Here is an 18636-nt window from a genome sequence, read left to right on the forward strand (position 1 = left end):
TACTTTTTGTCCTACACTCATTTTTTATTCAGTCTTTACTAATTTGTTTTATAAATAGCAGAATCATCAGCAGTAAAGTGACCAGAATACAGTATACTTTATTTCCATTTATTTTCATATAAACGTTTTGGCAGTCAGCCAAGTTCACTGTGTCCTTTGGAAATCTAACCATACAGAAGACCAGGTGTGACAGAATATACACTACATAATATATACAAACTTGAGTCCTGAGAGCAAAACATAAAGGTTAAAAGACAGGGTAACTTCTCATTAAGACTGAAACAAATTCTCCAAACTTAAATGAGAGGGTTCTAAAAACCTAGACTAAATTATATCCCTCACTCATAGATAAATGAACCCAATCTCAAGGAGCTCACTTAGGAATGTTTTGTCCAATCATTCATGACCAATGGAGACCAGGTGCTTGACATCACAATTGTTTTATATTTGAGCTTCATCTGCTGCTTTAGGTTCATGGCATGTACCACTCAGATGTGTTCCTAATAACTCTCCATCTGACAGCAGCGGGGTTATGGCAGGGGTCTGTGTGGTCAGCAGAGAAAGGGATGGAGAAAAACTAGGCGTCATGGCTTTCGGCAGAGAACTTTGATGATAGCGAATGGGGGAGTGTGGGTATTTCCGAAGTCCCTGCCCCAGGGTTATGGCTGGCAATCTTGGTGGAACTGCTTTAATCCCGGGCTGGGCTACTGCTGTTATCAAAGGTGGTGGAAAAACAAAAGATTTCTTCTCCTTTGGAATGCCAGGTATATGTAAGTGTTCATCCTTTAGTTTTGCAATATCATTAAATACTGATGCAAGAGGTTGGAACTTGGGTTCCCAACTGAGGAGATAATCCCAGTGATAGTTGCCTCTTACATCATGATCAGAGTTTCTCTGGGTTGAAAGAGCTGCGCATCCTGCTTCCTGATCACCTGAAATAAAGACGGCCTCTTTTCTGACATCAGCCAGGATGCCCACTTTTCCCTCTCTCTTCTTTAGAGGCTGGAGTAAGATGTTATTTTGAACATAGGTAGTGCCACAGCCCTGTCCTTGATCTCCTTCCTCAAATGTATGGCTGGTTTCTGCTGTTTCAGCAGTGACCGCCACATCAGTTTCCCCAGACAAACAAGAGAGCTGGTCTGATTCCCTTGGAATGCCGGAGTCTGGCACCCTGGACTCCCGATCACTCAGAGCTGAGTCAGAGTCCTTTCTGTAAGGGTGCTCATTTATCCTCTGGATTTCCTTATCTTCTGCAGTTTCTCCTTCCACAGAATAGTGACCACTGGAGTTTGAGTGCCTGTACAGATGTGCAATGTCCTTCTCCATAATTCTTGTTAAACTCAACCATTCAGGCATGGAGTCCACGGGCACTACCTCATTATCACTCTCATTAGTTTTTTGGAAGGGTTTCAGCGTGCTGGCATCCCTGGTCGGTCTCACACTGATATCTAAGGATGATGATGTTTTCTTTTCTTCAAAATTGTTTATTGCATCTTTTTGTTTATGTCTTAAAGTAAGTACAATTAGAATGAAGACAAGTAACAAAAACACTAAAAAGGAGACAGTGAGACTGATCAAAAAGCTGCTAGCTGATTTTGTGGAGTGTTTTCCTTCCAAGGAAAAAGACACATTCACAAAAACAGTACAAGATGTAAACTTGGAGTCCGGTTTGGGGCTACGAGCAATTATTTTCATTTCGATGGTGTCTTCTTTGCTGACTTGACTTTTTATTAGGGGAAGGGCTCCACTTAAATAAATATTTCCATTAGTTTTATTTACTGAAAAGAAGGGAGATGGAGTTTCGAGGGAGTAAAGAATAACTCCATCAATACCAGCATCTGCATCTGATGCTTCCACTCTGCCAATCAATTGTCTTACATTACTCTTTTCTGGGAGGTTGAAAAAATATTGATCCTGAGTGAAAATGGGTTCAAACTCATCTATCCCTTCAATATCCACCCAAACCATTAAGGAGGCTGTTGAGTCACCCTTGTCTTTGGCCTGAACTGTGAGGCAGTATTTTTTGTCATGTTCATAGTCAAGGACTTGCTGAGCACGAATATCCCCTGATAAGGGGTCAATGAGGAAGAGGTCATGATCATGCGGCATCTCATGAAGGAGAGAACAGGGTGAAACTATAGAATAGGTCAAGTCTCCATAAGGACCCGTGTCAAAATCCAAAGCATTTACAGAACATATGGTGGAGAAAACAGGAAGATTTTCAGGAACAGCACAGTTCAAGTTTGGGAACATAAACTGAGGTGCATGGTCATTATCATCCAGGACATTGACAAACACAACTGCAAAAGAAAACTGCTTCTTTTCTTCATCTGAAGCTTGGAGAGTTAAAGTAAATTTTATCGTTTCTTCATAATCCAAAGGTTTAATCAAATAAAGAACTCCAGTTTTTTCTTCTAAGTGAAAATGCCCCTTCTCATTTCCAGAGATTAGGTGGTAGACGATTTCTGCATGTGAAGCCACATCACAGTCACTTGCTGAGACCACAGTGATGGGGCTCCCTCGAGGGGTACCTTCCTTGATGTGGGCATGATATTCCAGACTGCTGAATGCAGGTGGGTTATCATCCACATCGAGTACTGCTATTGACACAGTGGCTGAGGAACTCAGTGGAGGGCAGCCATGGTCAGAGGCCAGAAGGACAAGCTTATGACTGGCGGTTGCTTCTCTGTCCAGATTGTGAATCAACACCAGGTAACCAACTTGCTTGTAAGTATATTCTGAATGAATGAAACTAGTTTCCACATAGAAATTGTTCTGTGAATTACCACTGATGATGGAATATTCAACATGAGTGTTTTCATGGGTCCAGTCATGGTCAACAGTTGTAAAGGTGACAAGTGTGCTTCCAATTGGAGTGTCTTCACTCAAGCTAAGATTATAATATTCTATTGCAAACTCAGGGGCATAATTGTTCACATCTTGTATTTCTATCTCCACTAAGGTAACAGCCTTCAGGTCAGGAATCCCACCATCACTGGCTTCAACAAGAAATCGAATTGTTGATTTTCTATCCAGAAGTAAGACGGGATTGATAGTATATACTGTGCCTGAAAAACAAGACATAGTCTTTCAACGTTGTGAAGTAAAATTTTCATGATCATCTTAGTCAGCAAATATTTACTAATATGTAAAGATATCTGTTAGTTACAACCAAAGGTAACTCCAAATAGAAAATTTAGATTATTACATTTATACTTTTGTAACACTTAAGATTCAGAAATAATATTCATGGCATTCACACTATTAAATATGTGTGCTGCTTGAAGATGACTTTGCCATAAGTTTTTAAACATTTTATTTTTATATAGTAAATTGTTCCATTATTACTTTTTAAAGAAAATGTATTCTTATTTGAATAACTTATACCCCATTCTACTACGCATAGACACATGTATAGAGACATTCTGGCATAAAGATATTTACTCTGGAAATGCTGGATGGCACTCATGCTAGTCAAATGAAAGTAGTAAATATGATAATGCAGACTTACAACTATTGCTGAATTCTAGAGATGCTTTTCCTAAAGCTCTTGTTTAATTCAGCAAGTGGATTTTTCCCCTATTGATGAAATATGTGTAATACGTTTTATCATCTTAAATATAGAAATATATAATTTTTATAAGTATGTATGTAACGATATTTTTCTAAGGAAAATGTGTCTTAAGTATGGTCACAAAGAAAGAATACAAAATGGTATCTTTTAAATGCCACATTTCAGTTTGGGTCCCACCATGAACTCAGTTGACCTGATAATATTCAAGATTTTAAAAACATTCTAATCAATGCAAAGTCTGTTGATAATGCATATCAAGCAAAAGTGTTGCCAGGATCGAGTGCTCAGAGGGACGACGTCACACTGCAATTTGCTGTGGCAGAGAGAGCGAGACAGAGAGAGAGAGGAAAGCCAAATTCTTGACATGTTCGAGTCCACCCAGTAATCATTCATCTACAGGCTGTGTGGCAACATTACCTACTTCTGCCCGTTACCATACTCTGAGGGCCTCATACTGGTATTTTGTGACTAAATTCTCCCTTCAGGTAATCCTGAGGTTAACTTTTTAAAATTGAGAATATAATTGACATATAACATTATATTAGTTTCAGGTGTACAAAATAATGATTCGATATTTGTGTAACTGCAAAGTGATCAGCAGAGTAAACCTAATTAACATCGATCATCCAGAGTTTGACTTATAAGTCAGCTCTCACTTGTGAAACAACGCAGTGGTGGGTGGAGATGGGGAACGCACAGTGTAACGTGTCCCAGCCCTGTTCTTTTCTAGCATGTGCTCTGCTAGGGACAGCACTTTGCTAATTATTCATCTTTATCAAATTTAGCTTTTAATGTCTACTTGCTATTAAATTTTCTCTATACAATGCTTTACTTTTCTAACCTGAAATCCTTGCCTGAATGTATTTCACAACCACAAATGTCTTGATCTCTGATAACAAAACGAGGAGCCTTGGGAGACATCAAAGAAACCAAAACATCCTCAATTGTTTTCACTTAGTAGAGATGCTCAAATAATTTTCCTTTTTGTTTTTTTGGTTTTTTTTTTTTTTTTTTTTTGGTCCTTGTTGAATATGTGATGCTGTTACTGAACTTCTTGTACTTGGCTTGGAAAAAAAGCTTCTAAACTCTGGTAACATGAAGTTTTCAGTTTTAAATGAACCTCTTTGACTTCATTTTGATTCTTGTTGAGGCCTGGGCTAATTACTTCAACTGTGCTTGGTTGGCTGGATGAGCTGGTATTTACTATACTGAGGTCTCTGAACTTCTGTGCATTTGCCAGCATTTAATCAGTTCCTTTTGCTTTCCAGCCATTGAGATGTTGGAGAAGAGAAATAGCACCAGGATCTGCTACCACAGCATTTGACGTGAAGAGAAATAAGAAGGTGGTGTCTTTGATACCAGCGTGTGGGGATGGAGGTGGCACATTTGGAAAGGATTATTTCAGGCTTCCACCCTGTAACTCAAACCTATGAATGTTAAAGCCACTATAAATAACTCACCATTTGTAGGATCAATTGAAAATGTCTTAGAAGAAGAAAGGATCCTGTAAGAAATGTTCTCGTTGCTTTCCACATCTGTGGCCACCACGGTCAGCACTGCGTGCCCCACAGGCACCGATTCGGAAATGGTGACCTGAGGGGAAAAGAGGGCGATGGGCACTGTGCTTAAAGGTTGTAGCTATTTTTATGAGCAGGGTCAGAACCTGAGGCCCTTTTATTCATTTTGCTTATAGTAAAGATAGAGAACCTGACTTTTTTAGGCAGATTAATTTATAGAGTGAACATATTAAGAAGATTGTATTAGCAGTTCCAGAATTCAGAAAAACAAAAACTTTTAAAATTTTTCATTCAGTTTTGATTTTTATTATGAAAAATTTTCCTTCTAAAAATTATTTCTGTGTGGTAGAGGACAGCTAATGCATTTACTAATGTATTATTATACTGTACATTTTATAATTATGAGCATTGTATTATTTAACAAGCCTTCACAGAAGATCATTACTTAGGTTAGCTTCTCTCCTGTGTTTACAGGTAAACCTTGCATTTGTTAGTTTCTCTCCTGTGTTTACAGGTAAACCTTGCATTTGTTACATTCAAGAGTCCTGGAGCCCATATCCAAGTACTTAGGTGAATGTTATCATTGTCCTTACTTCTATAAACATATACTATGCTCTAAAATCTACAGTTTACACTGTAGAGTTTTGTTCATGATTTGTTTCTGCAAAATGTTAATCAATATATTCAAAAATACATGTCTAGGAAAGAAAAGGTTTTCTCAAATTAACTGCAGATAATCCAAACTACCTTATTGTCTTATTTGTGGCTTTGCAAATATTAGGCAAGTCCCAATTATTATGAACAACTGGATCCCAATCCCTAAAAACTAGAAAAATGGTGACATACTTTCATATGATGATTTGTGACACATACCTAAGAAATTGAATTGAATGTGATATTCAATTCCATATGTACTTCTATCCTCCATAATATTAAATATAAAACTCTCAGCAACAACTTAGGCAGTAAAAGCAGTGAATACTGTCTGTTTGTCTAAATTAGTGTCAACATTATTCCCTATTCTTTCAAGTTTCAACATCTCTTAAGTTCTCTACCTGGTAAGAATCTTGAGAAAATACTGGTGGGTTATCATTGACGTCCAGCACATGGACGATGAGTGTCCCTTCCGTGTGGTGCACCAAATCTGAAATTTGGATATGCAGCTCATATTCAGTAGCTTCTTCAAAGTCCAGTGTTTTCACTAGCACCACTACCCCAGTGTTCCGATCAATAGCGAACTTAGTTCCAGGATTACTCTCTTTGACGAAACTGAAGATGAAAGCTGGATTCAAATCCACATCATGAACTGATATCTGAGTCACAATTACACCAGGCAAAGAATCTGAAATAGTCATGACCACTGTCAGTCTCCATTAAAAGTCATCCTTTGAAATATTTTTCTTTAACAGTTCAATCCAAGCATTTTGATTTTAAGTCCAACATGATTTGCTATTTATTGGCATGATTTCTCATACAAGGCTCGTTATGAACTGAACAAAAACTCTGAAGAATTTATGAGCCCAATAAAAGTGAAAATTTACCAGTGAGTATGGAATTGAGGAAGTAGGGTATATTCAATTTTTATATTACACTTTTCATCATATGTTTATAACACAATTCCAGCACCAAGAAACATTCTAAGCCACTTATTTGTACTATATAGTTTCTATATCAAAACCATATATTAATGGGGATGTGGGTGGGAGGAAGGTTATTACTCAAAACATTAATACAAAACATAAATTTATGAAAAGTAGGCAAGATTTAAATGAAAATATTTGGATGCTAAAGTTAGAAATAGATACTTAGTTCCTTATATTCATTTTTATAAAATTATTTCTTTTGAGTGGTACACACTGCTTCCTTCTCTTAAAATCTGACTCTCAAAATTATAAAGACTATAGAAAGTGTACATCATACTAGTGATGAAAACAGATATCTAATATTATTCACCAAAAAAAATCACAAATAGATGACATGGTAAATGTCTCACATGTCATATATGTTCTCTAGCCTAAACTGCCAAGACAGGGACTTTGTTTTGGAGCTGACAGGTATGGTGCAGGTGGAAAGAAGATGCCAAGGCATTCAGAATAGTTGCACTGTGTGGGAGACTCATAATTTTCATGTTTCAAATTTGAACATTCTTGACATACACCAACCACACTTGACCCCTTTCGGTATGTTTTGATTTATACAGCTTGTTCTTGTGATATATTTATCCTGTGCACATTGCTGCATTTTGATTCCAGTGCATGTACTCTTACCTTCAGTAAAAGCTGGGAAAAATATATCCAACTGGTGAGGGGCAAAACTAGACAATTTTTTATTGGCAGAGTATTTTAGATTTTTAAAAATATTTGTAGGTATACTTATATATAAAAATTTCTGGAATATAGCCCTCTGCAAGCAGTAATGTTTATAATTTGTTTGGAAAGTGAACATAACAAAATGTTAAGCACATTTTAGGAAGAAGTTGGATATTAAGAGTGAAAGGAGAGAGGATAGTGAAGGGCCACTATTTGCAACTTCAACTATAAAAAGTTGGGTTGGATTTTACCAGTACAGCCATTGACCACAAACAACTTTGAGATCACAGACTATGGAGTCTTCATATAACCCAGAGACCCAAACAATTAAGGCTAATCAGAATATAACGTAAAACTTTGTATTTTCAACCTCTACCATTAATGTGGTAAAATTTTTCTGCAAATGTTGAAGTTTAGTTTACACTAGAGGAAAATGATAACTCTGTGCGAGGAACATCCAACTCCCTTCACTTATTACTTGTCATTAGTGTACTGCAAATAAAACCGAGCAGAACCTTATGGGGCTTTCCTGGGACAGATTCCCCACCATGTCCTCCCCCTTTCTTTTGTCTGTAGAAAAATTTTAGTCAAAGAATAGATTTAGGGAATTCCCTGGTGGTCCAGTGGTTAGGACTCCATGCTTTCACTGCTGAGGGCCTGGGTTCAATTCCTGGTAGGGAAATTAAGATCCCACAAGCCTCATGGCATGACCAAAAAATGAAAATAAATAAATAAATAAATTTAATCAGAGAAGTGAGGAAATACAGAAACAAAAGAAAAGTAGTCAAACAGGACAAAATCATAATAGTTTAGTCATTAAGCATGGTCAAGGACCTTTAGCTCCTCCTCAAGGGCTATAGATAATATTCTGGGCCATATTCTTTGAGCTGTTTTGTAGATACTGAAACCTCTACCAGATCAAGAAGTTAACTATATGATGGCCAGGCTGTAGCCATGACATAAGCTGCCACAATTCTGAGAACCAGCCTTAAAGAAATGGGAACAAACCGACCCTGGAACTGAAGATTAACTGGGCTTAAAGCAATCAAGATGATGCTGATCAGACCACCACATGACAAATTTCAACTTGATCCTCAGAGCTGACTGTGCTCTTCTGCTCATAGCCCCCTCCCTCTGGCTGTACACCCATGAAACTCCCCTTTAGAAGCTCTTGCCCCCTGATCAGCAGTGGGGAATTGGCCTTTGGACACACGTATGTTTTCCCCTCCCAATTACTGGCCTCCTGAAAAAAATCAGCCTTTCCTTTCAACACTTGCCTCTTGAGTTTGGCTTTCGAGTGGTGAACAGCCAGACCTGAGTTCAGCAACACAAAGACTAATAGTGTTATTAGTCTAAGAACATCACTGCCTCTCAGGGGAGCTTTATGGTGAGCAACGCAGTCAACAAAAGATGCTCTTCATAGAGATTTCACTTTTAAGCAATGTCCATACACATAAAGAAGCTGTGTGGAATGCTGGTTTGACCTTGGGAAACCAGCCTCCTGCTGGTTTGAATGCAAATCCCAACTTTAACTTTTAACTTCTTTGACATTTTCTATTTTGTAAAATGAAGATAAAAACTACTTATGTTATGTGGTTGTTGAGGATTAGTACTTATATTTCACATAGCACCCAGCTGAAAAAATTGTAGATGATATACAAGTTTGATATTTCAAATCACCACACTTACTTTCTGCAACTTCCACTGCTTCAGAGGGGAGAAAAGCCGGGGCATTGTCATTTGTATCAGTCACTTGTATCTTGATCACAGTTGTACCAGAAAGCCTGGGTATACCTTTATCTGTGGCTTGTACAATCAAGCTGGTTTGGAAAAGAATCAAGGAATGTTATCCATCATTCAGAGAATGAGAAAACAACATAAATATGAAATATCCAGTTGAAAACTTAAAAATGAGCTGAATAGCTACTTTTATGTCTCCCCTGACTTTTCTAAATGGCATCATTTAAAATTTATTTCATAAGAATGGTAGCCTGAAATGTATTTGTTTTTGACACATTTAGGGAATCAAATCCAAAGACTAGGGGTTGTGAAGTATTTAAAACAGATGAACTCTCTCTAGGAGACCGACTATAAAATTCAGTCCTTTCTACTAAGAACAACCTAAAAAGTACAAACACCAGCACCTGTTTTTTAGATAAGGAGATTGCCTCCAGCCTGGACACATGGCCTGGGTACTGCTACATATTTCCATGTTACTGCACTAACAAAAGGTAGAGCCACTAAAAGATTGCTTTGTATTATTTTTTTTTCAGATCTAAATTGCAAATCAATCAAAATTGTAGAATTAAGAGAGGGAACTGCCATGAATAATACATGTGCAAAAGAGGCACTATTGACTAGGACTATAAAGTAGAGGTAAAAGTCCATGATTTGAAAGAATTTACACACAGTGATTCAATCTCTCTCAGATGATGGTACAACTCGCTACTCCAGCAGCCAACTTAGAAACCTGATTAGTGTCTTCAACTTCTCCCTTTCTGTCACCACCCTGACAACATCCAACTAGTTATGAGTCTTATAGATTTTACCATCTGAATATGACTTGGATCAGTGTCCCCATCCATTTCACTCCTACCTTCAGAGCCTCAGATGGGCTGATCCACCATCTTGCTTTGCAGGAACTGAAAGGTTTCCCGGGGCATGGGACTTTCAGTTTTTTTTAAAACAGGACAGTCCTAGGCAAACTAGGACAAGTTGGTCATTGTAGCCTCATCCCCTCATCATCTTTACCTGGCATTCTGTGTATTCATTATACCTTTTCTCAACTGGAGTACTTGTTACTCATCAATCTGCCTACTGCAAGTCTCACCTGCTCCTCTTCATCCTCCACATTGCAACTCCTCAATTGCTCTATCAAAAATCCTGGTTTGAAAACCTGACTCCCCTATTTAAAACTTTTCCTTAGCTTTCCATGTCTACAAGAAGTAATACAGCCTTGTGCACATACACGATCTTCTATGACACAGCTTCTGCCTGGAATTCTGGTCCCTACACCATCTTTGCCTTTCAAAGCTCACATCTCTGTAAGATTTCACTGACCTTTCATCTGATTTAGATGCCCCTTTCTCTACCCCATAGCACCCTGTACATTCTTCCACCATAGCAATCATCACCTTTTCTTCTTAATGATTTGTCTGCCTCTCCTATAAGTTCCTTAAGGGTAGATGTCTTGTCTTATTTGATTTTCTTTAATATATTTTGAGCACTGGTTTCTCAAGATTTGCTCAAGATTATAAATGTATCAGATGACAGAGCCAGGATTCAAGCCCAGGTCTTGGTTGACTGGAAAGCTTGTGCTCTACTATATGATACTTTTCAATATGCCTCTCTTACTGTGTATATATCACACCCTAATGCATAATCATTAGCTTTTCACTCCCCTCTAAACACTATGAGTTCCAGAAGGGTAGCTGAGTAATAAACTAAGCTGTCAATTGGAAGATGATCTTCATTTCAGAAGTGGAATTAGTCTTAGCCAGTTGGTGATACTATCTTTTAAGAAACGGAGACTTGGAAGTTGACACACTTCTACTTTATTTTCCATTATTAGCTTACCTGATAAGTGTTCTTTATCTTCCAACCTTAAATGTTTAAAATGATGTAAAATAAGTATCAACTTTTTGTTGGTTTAAATTCCACTTAGTAGCAAATGATCACTACTTATCTATTGCTCATGAAGAACACAGGCTGCTTTCTACACTATTGAAGTGGGGACATCAGTAGAACAACTATTTAAATTTCACATTTCTAGAGCATAGGAATAATTCCATGTAGAAAGTTAATTTTGTTAGCATGAATGTAAGTCAGGTACACATGGAAAAATTTTACTAAAAATAATCAACTCATCATGTTCTCTGCCCCTGCTGCCTGCCCCTCCCCAATGTCATACTAAAGTCTCAGCCAAGACATCAAAGTATGGCTCTGTTGATTCTTCCACTGTAGCCTTAACCACTCTTATTTTCACAGTACTATAACTTCAGGGGTTCCATGTAATGCCTATGTCAGGTTAAAAAAGCAAGATTCTTTGATATAGAGAGAAATATGATTCTGTTTCAAAACAAAAGGACAAGTCAATGGTTTGAAGAACAAATGAAAAATTATGAAGGTAGATCCACTGAAATTCTACACATAACTTCTAAGGGACCTCAAGTTTTCTGTGATGGCTCCCTGGCAGATTTTGTAAAACTCTTAGCTGGTCCAACTGGTTCCATGTTCCAGAACTGCTGCCCTGATTAGTATATCAGCAGAGACAATAAATGAAGCTGACCAGATAAAGACAGTCCCATTCTAGTTCAGAGCATAGTTCTCCTACTCTACCACTGATGGAAAGCTATTTCTTACTATGTTAAAGTTTAAATGAGACTTTGACCAGGCAGAATCTTTTCTGATTGCCTTAATATTTAAGATGGTGGTAGAGGACTTTTTCAAAACTCTCTCTCAACAATATATTAAAAGTATACCCAGAATTAAGTGTTCCTGCTGAAATTCCAAGAGAAATAAAAATATCAGCCAAAATCATAACACCTTTGAAAGGAAGAGCTATGACTTCTGGTTATATCTACACACGTTTTATTTCCTCTTCCTCTAGACATTCTGCTGTAATGATGGCAAAAGAATTTAAAATAAGGTATATGTTGATAAGGCTAAAAAAGAAAATGTGAGAAGATATTAGTGAGTGGAGTGGGGGAGAAATTTAAACTAATTTCTGGAAAATGCAAGCAGATTGAGAAGTGGTTACAGATAAGTGGGCCAGAGAAAACCATAGATTAAAATGCATTCTGCATTTGTAAAGAGATAAGGATGAGTGAGAAACAGATTTGCCCTCATATAACCAAGGAGAAGCTCAAAACATGGCAAAGGGCAGGGTGAGATATCGAGCTAAAAATAGCTTAAAGATTCTTTTAAACTCAAAATCCAGAACAATCAAGTCCCCTTGCCCATTGCTCTTCACTCCCAGGCAAAACAATGTCTGATGTTCATACTAAGAGTAAGTAATATCGAGGGACTGTCTCTGAAGAAATGAAATCCCCTCCCAAAGGGAAAAAAACTCTCTCTATATACCGTTATTTGTATGTCATCCTGCAAAGTAGTCAGGTTCTTCTCTGGTTCATCTGAAAGCCAAGTGTGCTGGTCAATGAGATCCACCCAGAGAATCTGACTTTGCTATTGCCTCACCTAGGACCAAGGATTGTTAGTTACTTACAGAAAGTCTCCCACATGAAAAAGAGAGTGGAAAATAGACAAAGGGAAGAAATAAACCCAAAGGATGCAGAGATCTTGACAGAGAAAAAGACAATGTTAAAACAATTCTAATTAATGTCCTTGGAGACAATAATAGAGATAATGCATAAAACAAGAACAAGATGCTATGGAAAAGCTCAAAGATTAAGGAAGAGATTTTGGAAATAAAAAATACAAAATATTCAAAAAATTTCAAACCAAAAAGTGAAAAAGAAAGTTTAGAAGGCTATAATTAAGAAAATCTCCAAGAAAAATAAAACAACAACAACAAAAAAACCACACACACAACAAGAAATGGAAAGTAGGGAATAAAACATCACTGACAAAGGATCAATCCTGGCAGTCTAACTCTTGACTGAATAGGATCCAGGAAAAAGAGGCAGGGCAAAGTAAACAAATAAAACAAAACAATAAACAAAAGGGAGATAATTATCAGTGAAATAATACAAAAAATAGAAACATTTATCCTCATTAAAAGAGCACACCAAGTACTCAGCACAAGGAAAGACCCACACCAAAGTACATAATGACAAAATGTCCAAACATTGTAGATAAAGAAAATAACCTGAAAATTTCCACAGAGGATGGAAAAAACAAATCATATACCAAACACAGAATTAGAATGGCATCAGATTTCTCAATAACAAAACTGAGTTTTAAAATATAACAGAAAAATGCCTTTAAAAATCTAAAAGAAATGTTCAACTTCTATATTATCTATTGCATAAATCACATGTGAGAGTAGAATAAAGGCATTTTCAGATGTGCAAGAACTCAGAGAATTTACTTCCTTGGCACCTTTTCCTACAAAACTACTGGAAGAAAAAAGTAAGAGAAAGACACGGGATCTGAAAGTCATAGGCCCAATGTTGGAGAACAGTAAAACAAAGTCACAAGTCATGGGGTCCAGCTTTGCAGCGGGCTTAGGGAGTCACACTGTCCAGCTAGATCAGGAGGGCAGAAAGCAGTAGGACCGAGGTCTCCAAGGAACAGAGGACTTCACAGAATATTTGATATGAGAGGCATATCAGTGGAGAAAGATGAGTGGGCATGTCTGACAGAGCTAATGGAATATTTACAAGGAATTAAGTACATGGATATAGCACATCAGGTGAGCAAAACCCAAAGATAATCATTAATGCTGGGGATAAGGGGGAGGGTAAGGAAGGAAATATAATTATACAGTATGACCTGGCTCTGAAGTAAACACCTATATACTCATTTTATGTAAACACTGATTATTGATTAAATGAATAGTGCTATGAATACAAAGACAGAATTGGATGTAAGAAGGTAAAAATATTAAGCCTGAGAGACCTTCAAGATGGTGGAAGAGTAAGACGTGGAGATCACCTTCCTCCCCACAAATACATCAGAAATACATCTACATGTGGAACAACTACAGAACACCTACTGAATGCTGGCAGAAGACCTTAGACCTCCCAAAAGTCAAGAAACCCCCCACATACGTGGGGAGGACAAAAGAAAAAAGAAAAAACAGAGACAAAAGAATAAGGAGGCGACCTGCACCTCTGAGAGGGAGCTGTGAAGGAGGAAATGTTTCCACACACTAGGAAGCCCCTTCACTGGTGGAGATGGCGGGGTGGTGGCGGGGAAGCTTCGGAGCCACAGAGGAGAGCGCAGCAAAAGGGGTATGGAGGGCAAAGCAGAGAGATTCCCGCACAGAGGATGGGTGCCAACCAGCACTCACCAGCCTGAGAGGATTGTCTGCTCACCCGCTGGTTTTGGGGGGGGACTGGGAACTGAGGCTCAGGCTTCGGAGCTCAGATCCCATGGAGAGGACTGGGGTTGGCTGAATGAACACAGCCTGAATGGAGCTAGTGTGCCACAGTTCATAAGGAGGGAGTCCAGTAAAAAGTTTGGAAGTGCCTAAGAGTCAAGACACCATTGTTTCAAAGTGTGCCAGGAGACGGGATTCCTACCCTGTCTGCCCACAGAAGGCAGAGCACTGCTTAAATGAACTCCAGAGGCAGGCACAAGCCGTGGCTATCAGCACAGACACCAGAAACAGGCATGAAACGCTAAGGCTGCTGCTGCTGCAGCCAACCAAAAATCCTGTGTGCAAGCACAGGTTGCTATCCACACCTCCCCTCCTGGTAGCCTGTGCAGCCCACCAGTGCCAGGGTCCCGTAATCTAGGGACAATTTCCCTGGGAGAACACAGAGCATGCCTCAGGCTGTTGCAAAATCATGCTGGCCTCTGTCGCCCCAGGCTCACCCTGCATTCCATACCCCTCCCTCCTGCCAGCCTGAGTAGCCAAAGCCTGCTAATCAGTCTCTCCTTTAACCCCCTCCTGTCTGGGCTAAGAACAGATGCCAGAGGGCGACCTACATGCAGAGGCAGAGCCAAATCCAAAGCTGAACTCCAGTAGCTGTGCGAACAAGGAAGAGAAAGGGAAATTTCTCCCAGCAGCCTCAGGAGCAGCATATTAAATCTCCACAATCAACTTGATGTACCCTGCATCTGTGGAATACCTGAATACACAACGAATTGTCCCAAAATTGAAGTGGTGGACTTTGGGAGCAATTGTAGACTTGGGGTTTGCTATATGCAACTGACTAGTTTCTGATTTTTATGCTTATCTTATATAATTTTTAGCACTTGTTATCATTGGTGGATTTATTTATTGGTTTGGGTGCTCTCTTTTTTTAATTAGTTTTTATTTTAATAACATATTCTTTTATTTTTTGTTTTAATAACTTTATTTCATTTTATTTTATTACTTTTTTCCCTCCCTCTTCTTTGAGCTGTGTGACTGACTGGGTCTTCATGCTCTAGCCGGGAGTCAGACCTGAGCCTTGGAGGTGGGAGTGCCGAGTTCAGGACATTGGGCCACCAAAGACCTCCCAGCCTCACGTAATATCAATTGGCGAGAGGTCTCCTAGAGACCTTTGTCTCAACGCTAAGACCGGATCAGCAAGCTCCAGTGCTGGACACCCTATGCCAAACAACTAGTAAGACAGGAATACAGCCACACCCATTAGCAGAGAGGCTGCCTAAAATCATAATAAGGTCACAGACACCCCAAAACACACCACCAGCCATGGTCCTGCCCAACAGAAAGACAACATCCAGACTCATCCACCAGAACATGGACACGAGTCACCTCCACCAGGAAGCCTACACAACTCACTGAACCAACCTTACCGACTGGGGGCAGACACCAAAAACAACGTGAACTATGAACCTGCAGCCTGCAAAAAGGAGACCACAAACACAGTAAGTTAAGCAAAATGAAAAGACAGAGAAATACACAGCAGATACAGGAGCAAAGTAAAAACTCACCAGACCAAACAAATGAAGAAGAAATAGGCAGTCTACCTGAAAAAGAATTCATAGAAATGAAAGTAAAGGTGATCCAAAATCTTGGAAATAGAATGGAGAAAATACAAGAAATGTTTAACACGGACATAGAACTAAAGAGTAAACAATAAATGAAATTTAAAATTCTCTAGAAGGAATCAATAGCAGAATAACTGAGGCAGAAGAATGGATAAGTGACCTGGAAGATAAAATAGTGGAAATAACTACCACAGAGCAGAATAAAGAAAAAAGAATAGAGGACACCCTCAGAGAGCTCTGGGACAACTTAAATACACCAACATTTGAATTATAGGGGAGCCAGAAGAAGAAGAGAAAAAGAAAGGGACTGAGAAAATATTTGAAGAGATTATAGATGAAAACTTCCCTAATATGAGAAAGGAAATAGTCAATCAAGTCCAGGAAGCACAGGGAATCCCATACAGGATAAATCCAAGGAGAAACATGCCAAGACACATATTAATCAAACTATCAAAAATTAAATACAAAGAAAAAAAATATTGAAAACAGCAAGGAAAAAGCAACAAATAACATACAAGAGAATCCCCATAAGGTTAACAGCTGATCTTTCAACAGAAACTCTGGGAGCCAGAAGGGAGTGGCAGGACATATTTAAAGTGATGAACGGGAAAAATCTACAGCCAAGATTATTCTACCCAGAAAGGACTTCATTCAGATTCAATAGAGAAATTAAAACCTTTACAGACAAGCAAAAGTGAAGAGAAATCAGCACCACCAAACCATTTTAAAACAAATGCTAAAGGAACTTCTCCAGGCAGGAAACACAACAGAAGGAAAAGACCTACAATAACAAACCCTGAACAATTAAGAAAATGGTAATAGGAACATGCATATCGATAATTACCTTAAATGTAAATGGATTAAATGCTCCAACCAGAAGACATAGACTGGCAGAATGGATACAAAACAAGACCCGTATATATGTTGTCTAAAAGAGACCCACTTCTGGGCTTCCCTGGTGGCACAGTGGTTGAGAGTCTGCCTGCCAATGCAGGGGACACGGGTTTGAGCCCTGGTCTGGGAAGATCTCACATGCCACAGAGCAACTAGGCCTGTGAGCCACAATTACTGAGCCTGCGCATCTGGAGCCTGTGCTCCGCAAAAAGAGAGGCCGCGATAGTAAGAAGCCTGCACACCACGATGAAGAGTGGCCCCCACTTGCCGCGACTAGAGAAAGCCCTCACACAGAAATGAAGACCCAACACAGCCATAAATAAATAAAATTAAAAGAGACCCATTTCTAACCTAGGGACACATACAGACTGAAAATGAGGGGATGGAAAAAGATATTCCATGTAATGGAAATGAAAAGAAAGCTGGAGTAGCAACTCTCATATCAGACAAAATAGACATTAAAATAAACCTATTACAGGAGGCAAAGAAAGGCACTACATAATGATCAAGGGATCGATTCCCGAAGAAAATAAAACAATTGTAAATATATATGCACCCAACATAGGAGCACCTCAATACATAAGGCAAATGCAAACAGCCATAAAAGAGGAAATCAACAGTAACAAAATTGTACGGGACTTTAGCACCCCACTTTCACCAATGGACAGATCATTCAAAATGAAAATAAATAAGGAAACACAAGCTTTAAATGACACATTTAACAAGATGGACTTAATTGATATTTATAGGGCATTCCATTCAAAAACAACAGAATACACTTTCTTCTCAAGTGCTCATGGAACATACTCCAGGATAGCACGTATCTTGGGCCACAAATCAAGCCTGGGTAAATTTAAGAAAATTGAAGTTGTATCAAGTATCTTTTCTGACCACAACACTATAAGACCAGATATCAATTACAGGAAAAAAAACTCAAAAAATGCAAACACATGGAGGCTAAATGATACACTACTAAATAACCAAGAGATCAGTGAAGACATCAAAGAGGGAATCAAGAAACACCTAGAAGCAGGGCTTCCCTGGTGGCACAGTGGTTGAGAGTCCGCCTGCCGATGCAGGGGACACGGGTTTGTGCCCCAGTCTGGGAAGATCCCACATGTCATGGAGCGGCTGGGCCCGTGAGCCATGGCCACTGAGCCTGCACATCCAGAGCCTGTGCTCCACAAACGGGAAAGGCCACAACAGTGAGAGGCCCATATACTGCAAAAAAATAAATAAATAGAAGAAACACCTAGAAGCAAATGACAATGAAAACACGATGACCCAAAACCTATGAGATGCAGCAAAAGCAATCTAAGAGGGAAGTTTATAGCAATGTACTCCTACCTCAAGAAACGAGAAAAAACTCAAATAAGCAACCTAACTTTACACTTAAAGCAAGAGAAAGAAGAACAAAAAAACCCCCAAAGTTAGCAGAAGGAAAGAAATCAGAAATATCAGATCAGAAATAAATGAAAAAGAAATGAAGGAAAAAATAGCAAAGATCAATAAAAGTAAAAGCTGGTTCTTTGAGAAGATAAACAAAATGATAAAACATTAGCCAGACTCATCAAGAAAAAAAGGGACAAGAGTCAAATCAATAGAATTAGAAATGAAAAGGAGAAGAAACTACTGACCCTGCAGAAATACAAAGGATCATGAGAGATTACTACAAGCAACTCTATGCCAATAAAATGGACAACCTGGAAGAAATGGA

The 18636-nt window shown here is 38.7% G+C and overlaps 1 protein-coding gene across 1 annotated transcript in view; it reads right to left on the minus strand.

Annotated features, from left to right (window-relative positions):
- Positions 1 to 441: 441 nt before the first annotated feature.
- The window catches only part of DCHS2 (dachsous cadherin-related 2), a gene marked incomplete at both ends in the record, with an annotated part of 287003 nt that continues 268808 nt past the window's right edge, over positions 442 to 18636 (minus strand). The window contains 4 exons of the mRNA XM_082653510.1: positions 442 to 3068; positions 5035 to 5167; positions 6147 to 6433; positions 9090 to 9220. Of these exons, the coding sequence (XP_082509636.1) occupies positions 442 to 3068; positions 5035 to 5167; positions 6147 to 6433; positions 9090 to 9220 (3178 nt within the window). The remainder of the gene's footprint in view (positions 3069 to 5034; positions 5168 to 6146; positions 6434 to 9089; positions 9221 to 18636) is intronic.

Source organism: Grampus griseus (assembly GCF_964374135.1).
Source record: "Grampus griseus genome assembly, chromosome: 4".
NCBI classification, from domain to species: domain Eukaryota; kingdom Metazoa; phylum Chordata; class Mammalia; order Artiodactyla; family Delphinidae; genus Grampus; species Grampus griseus.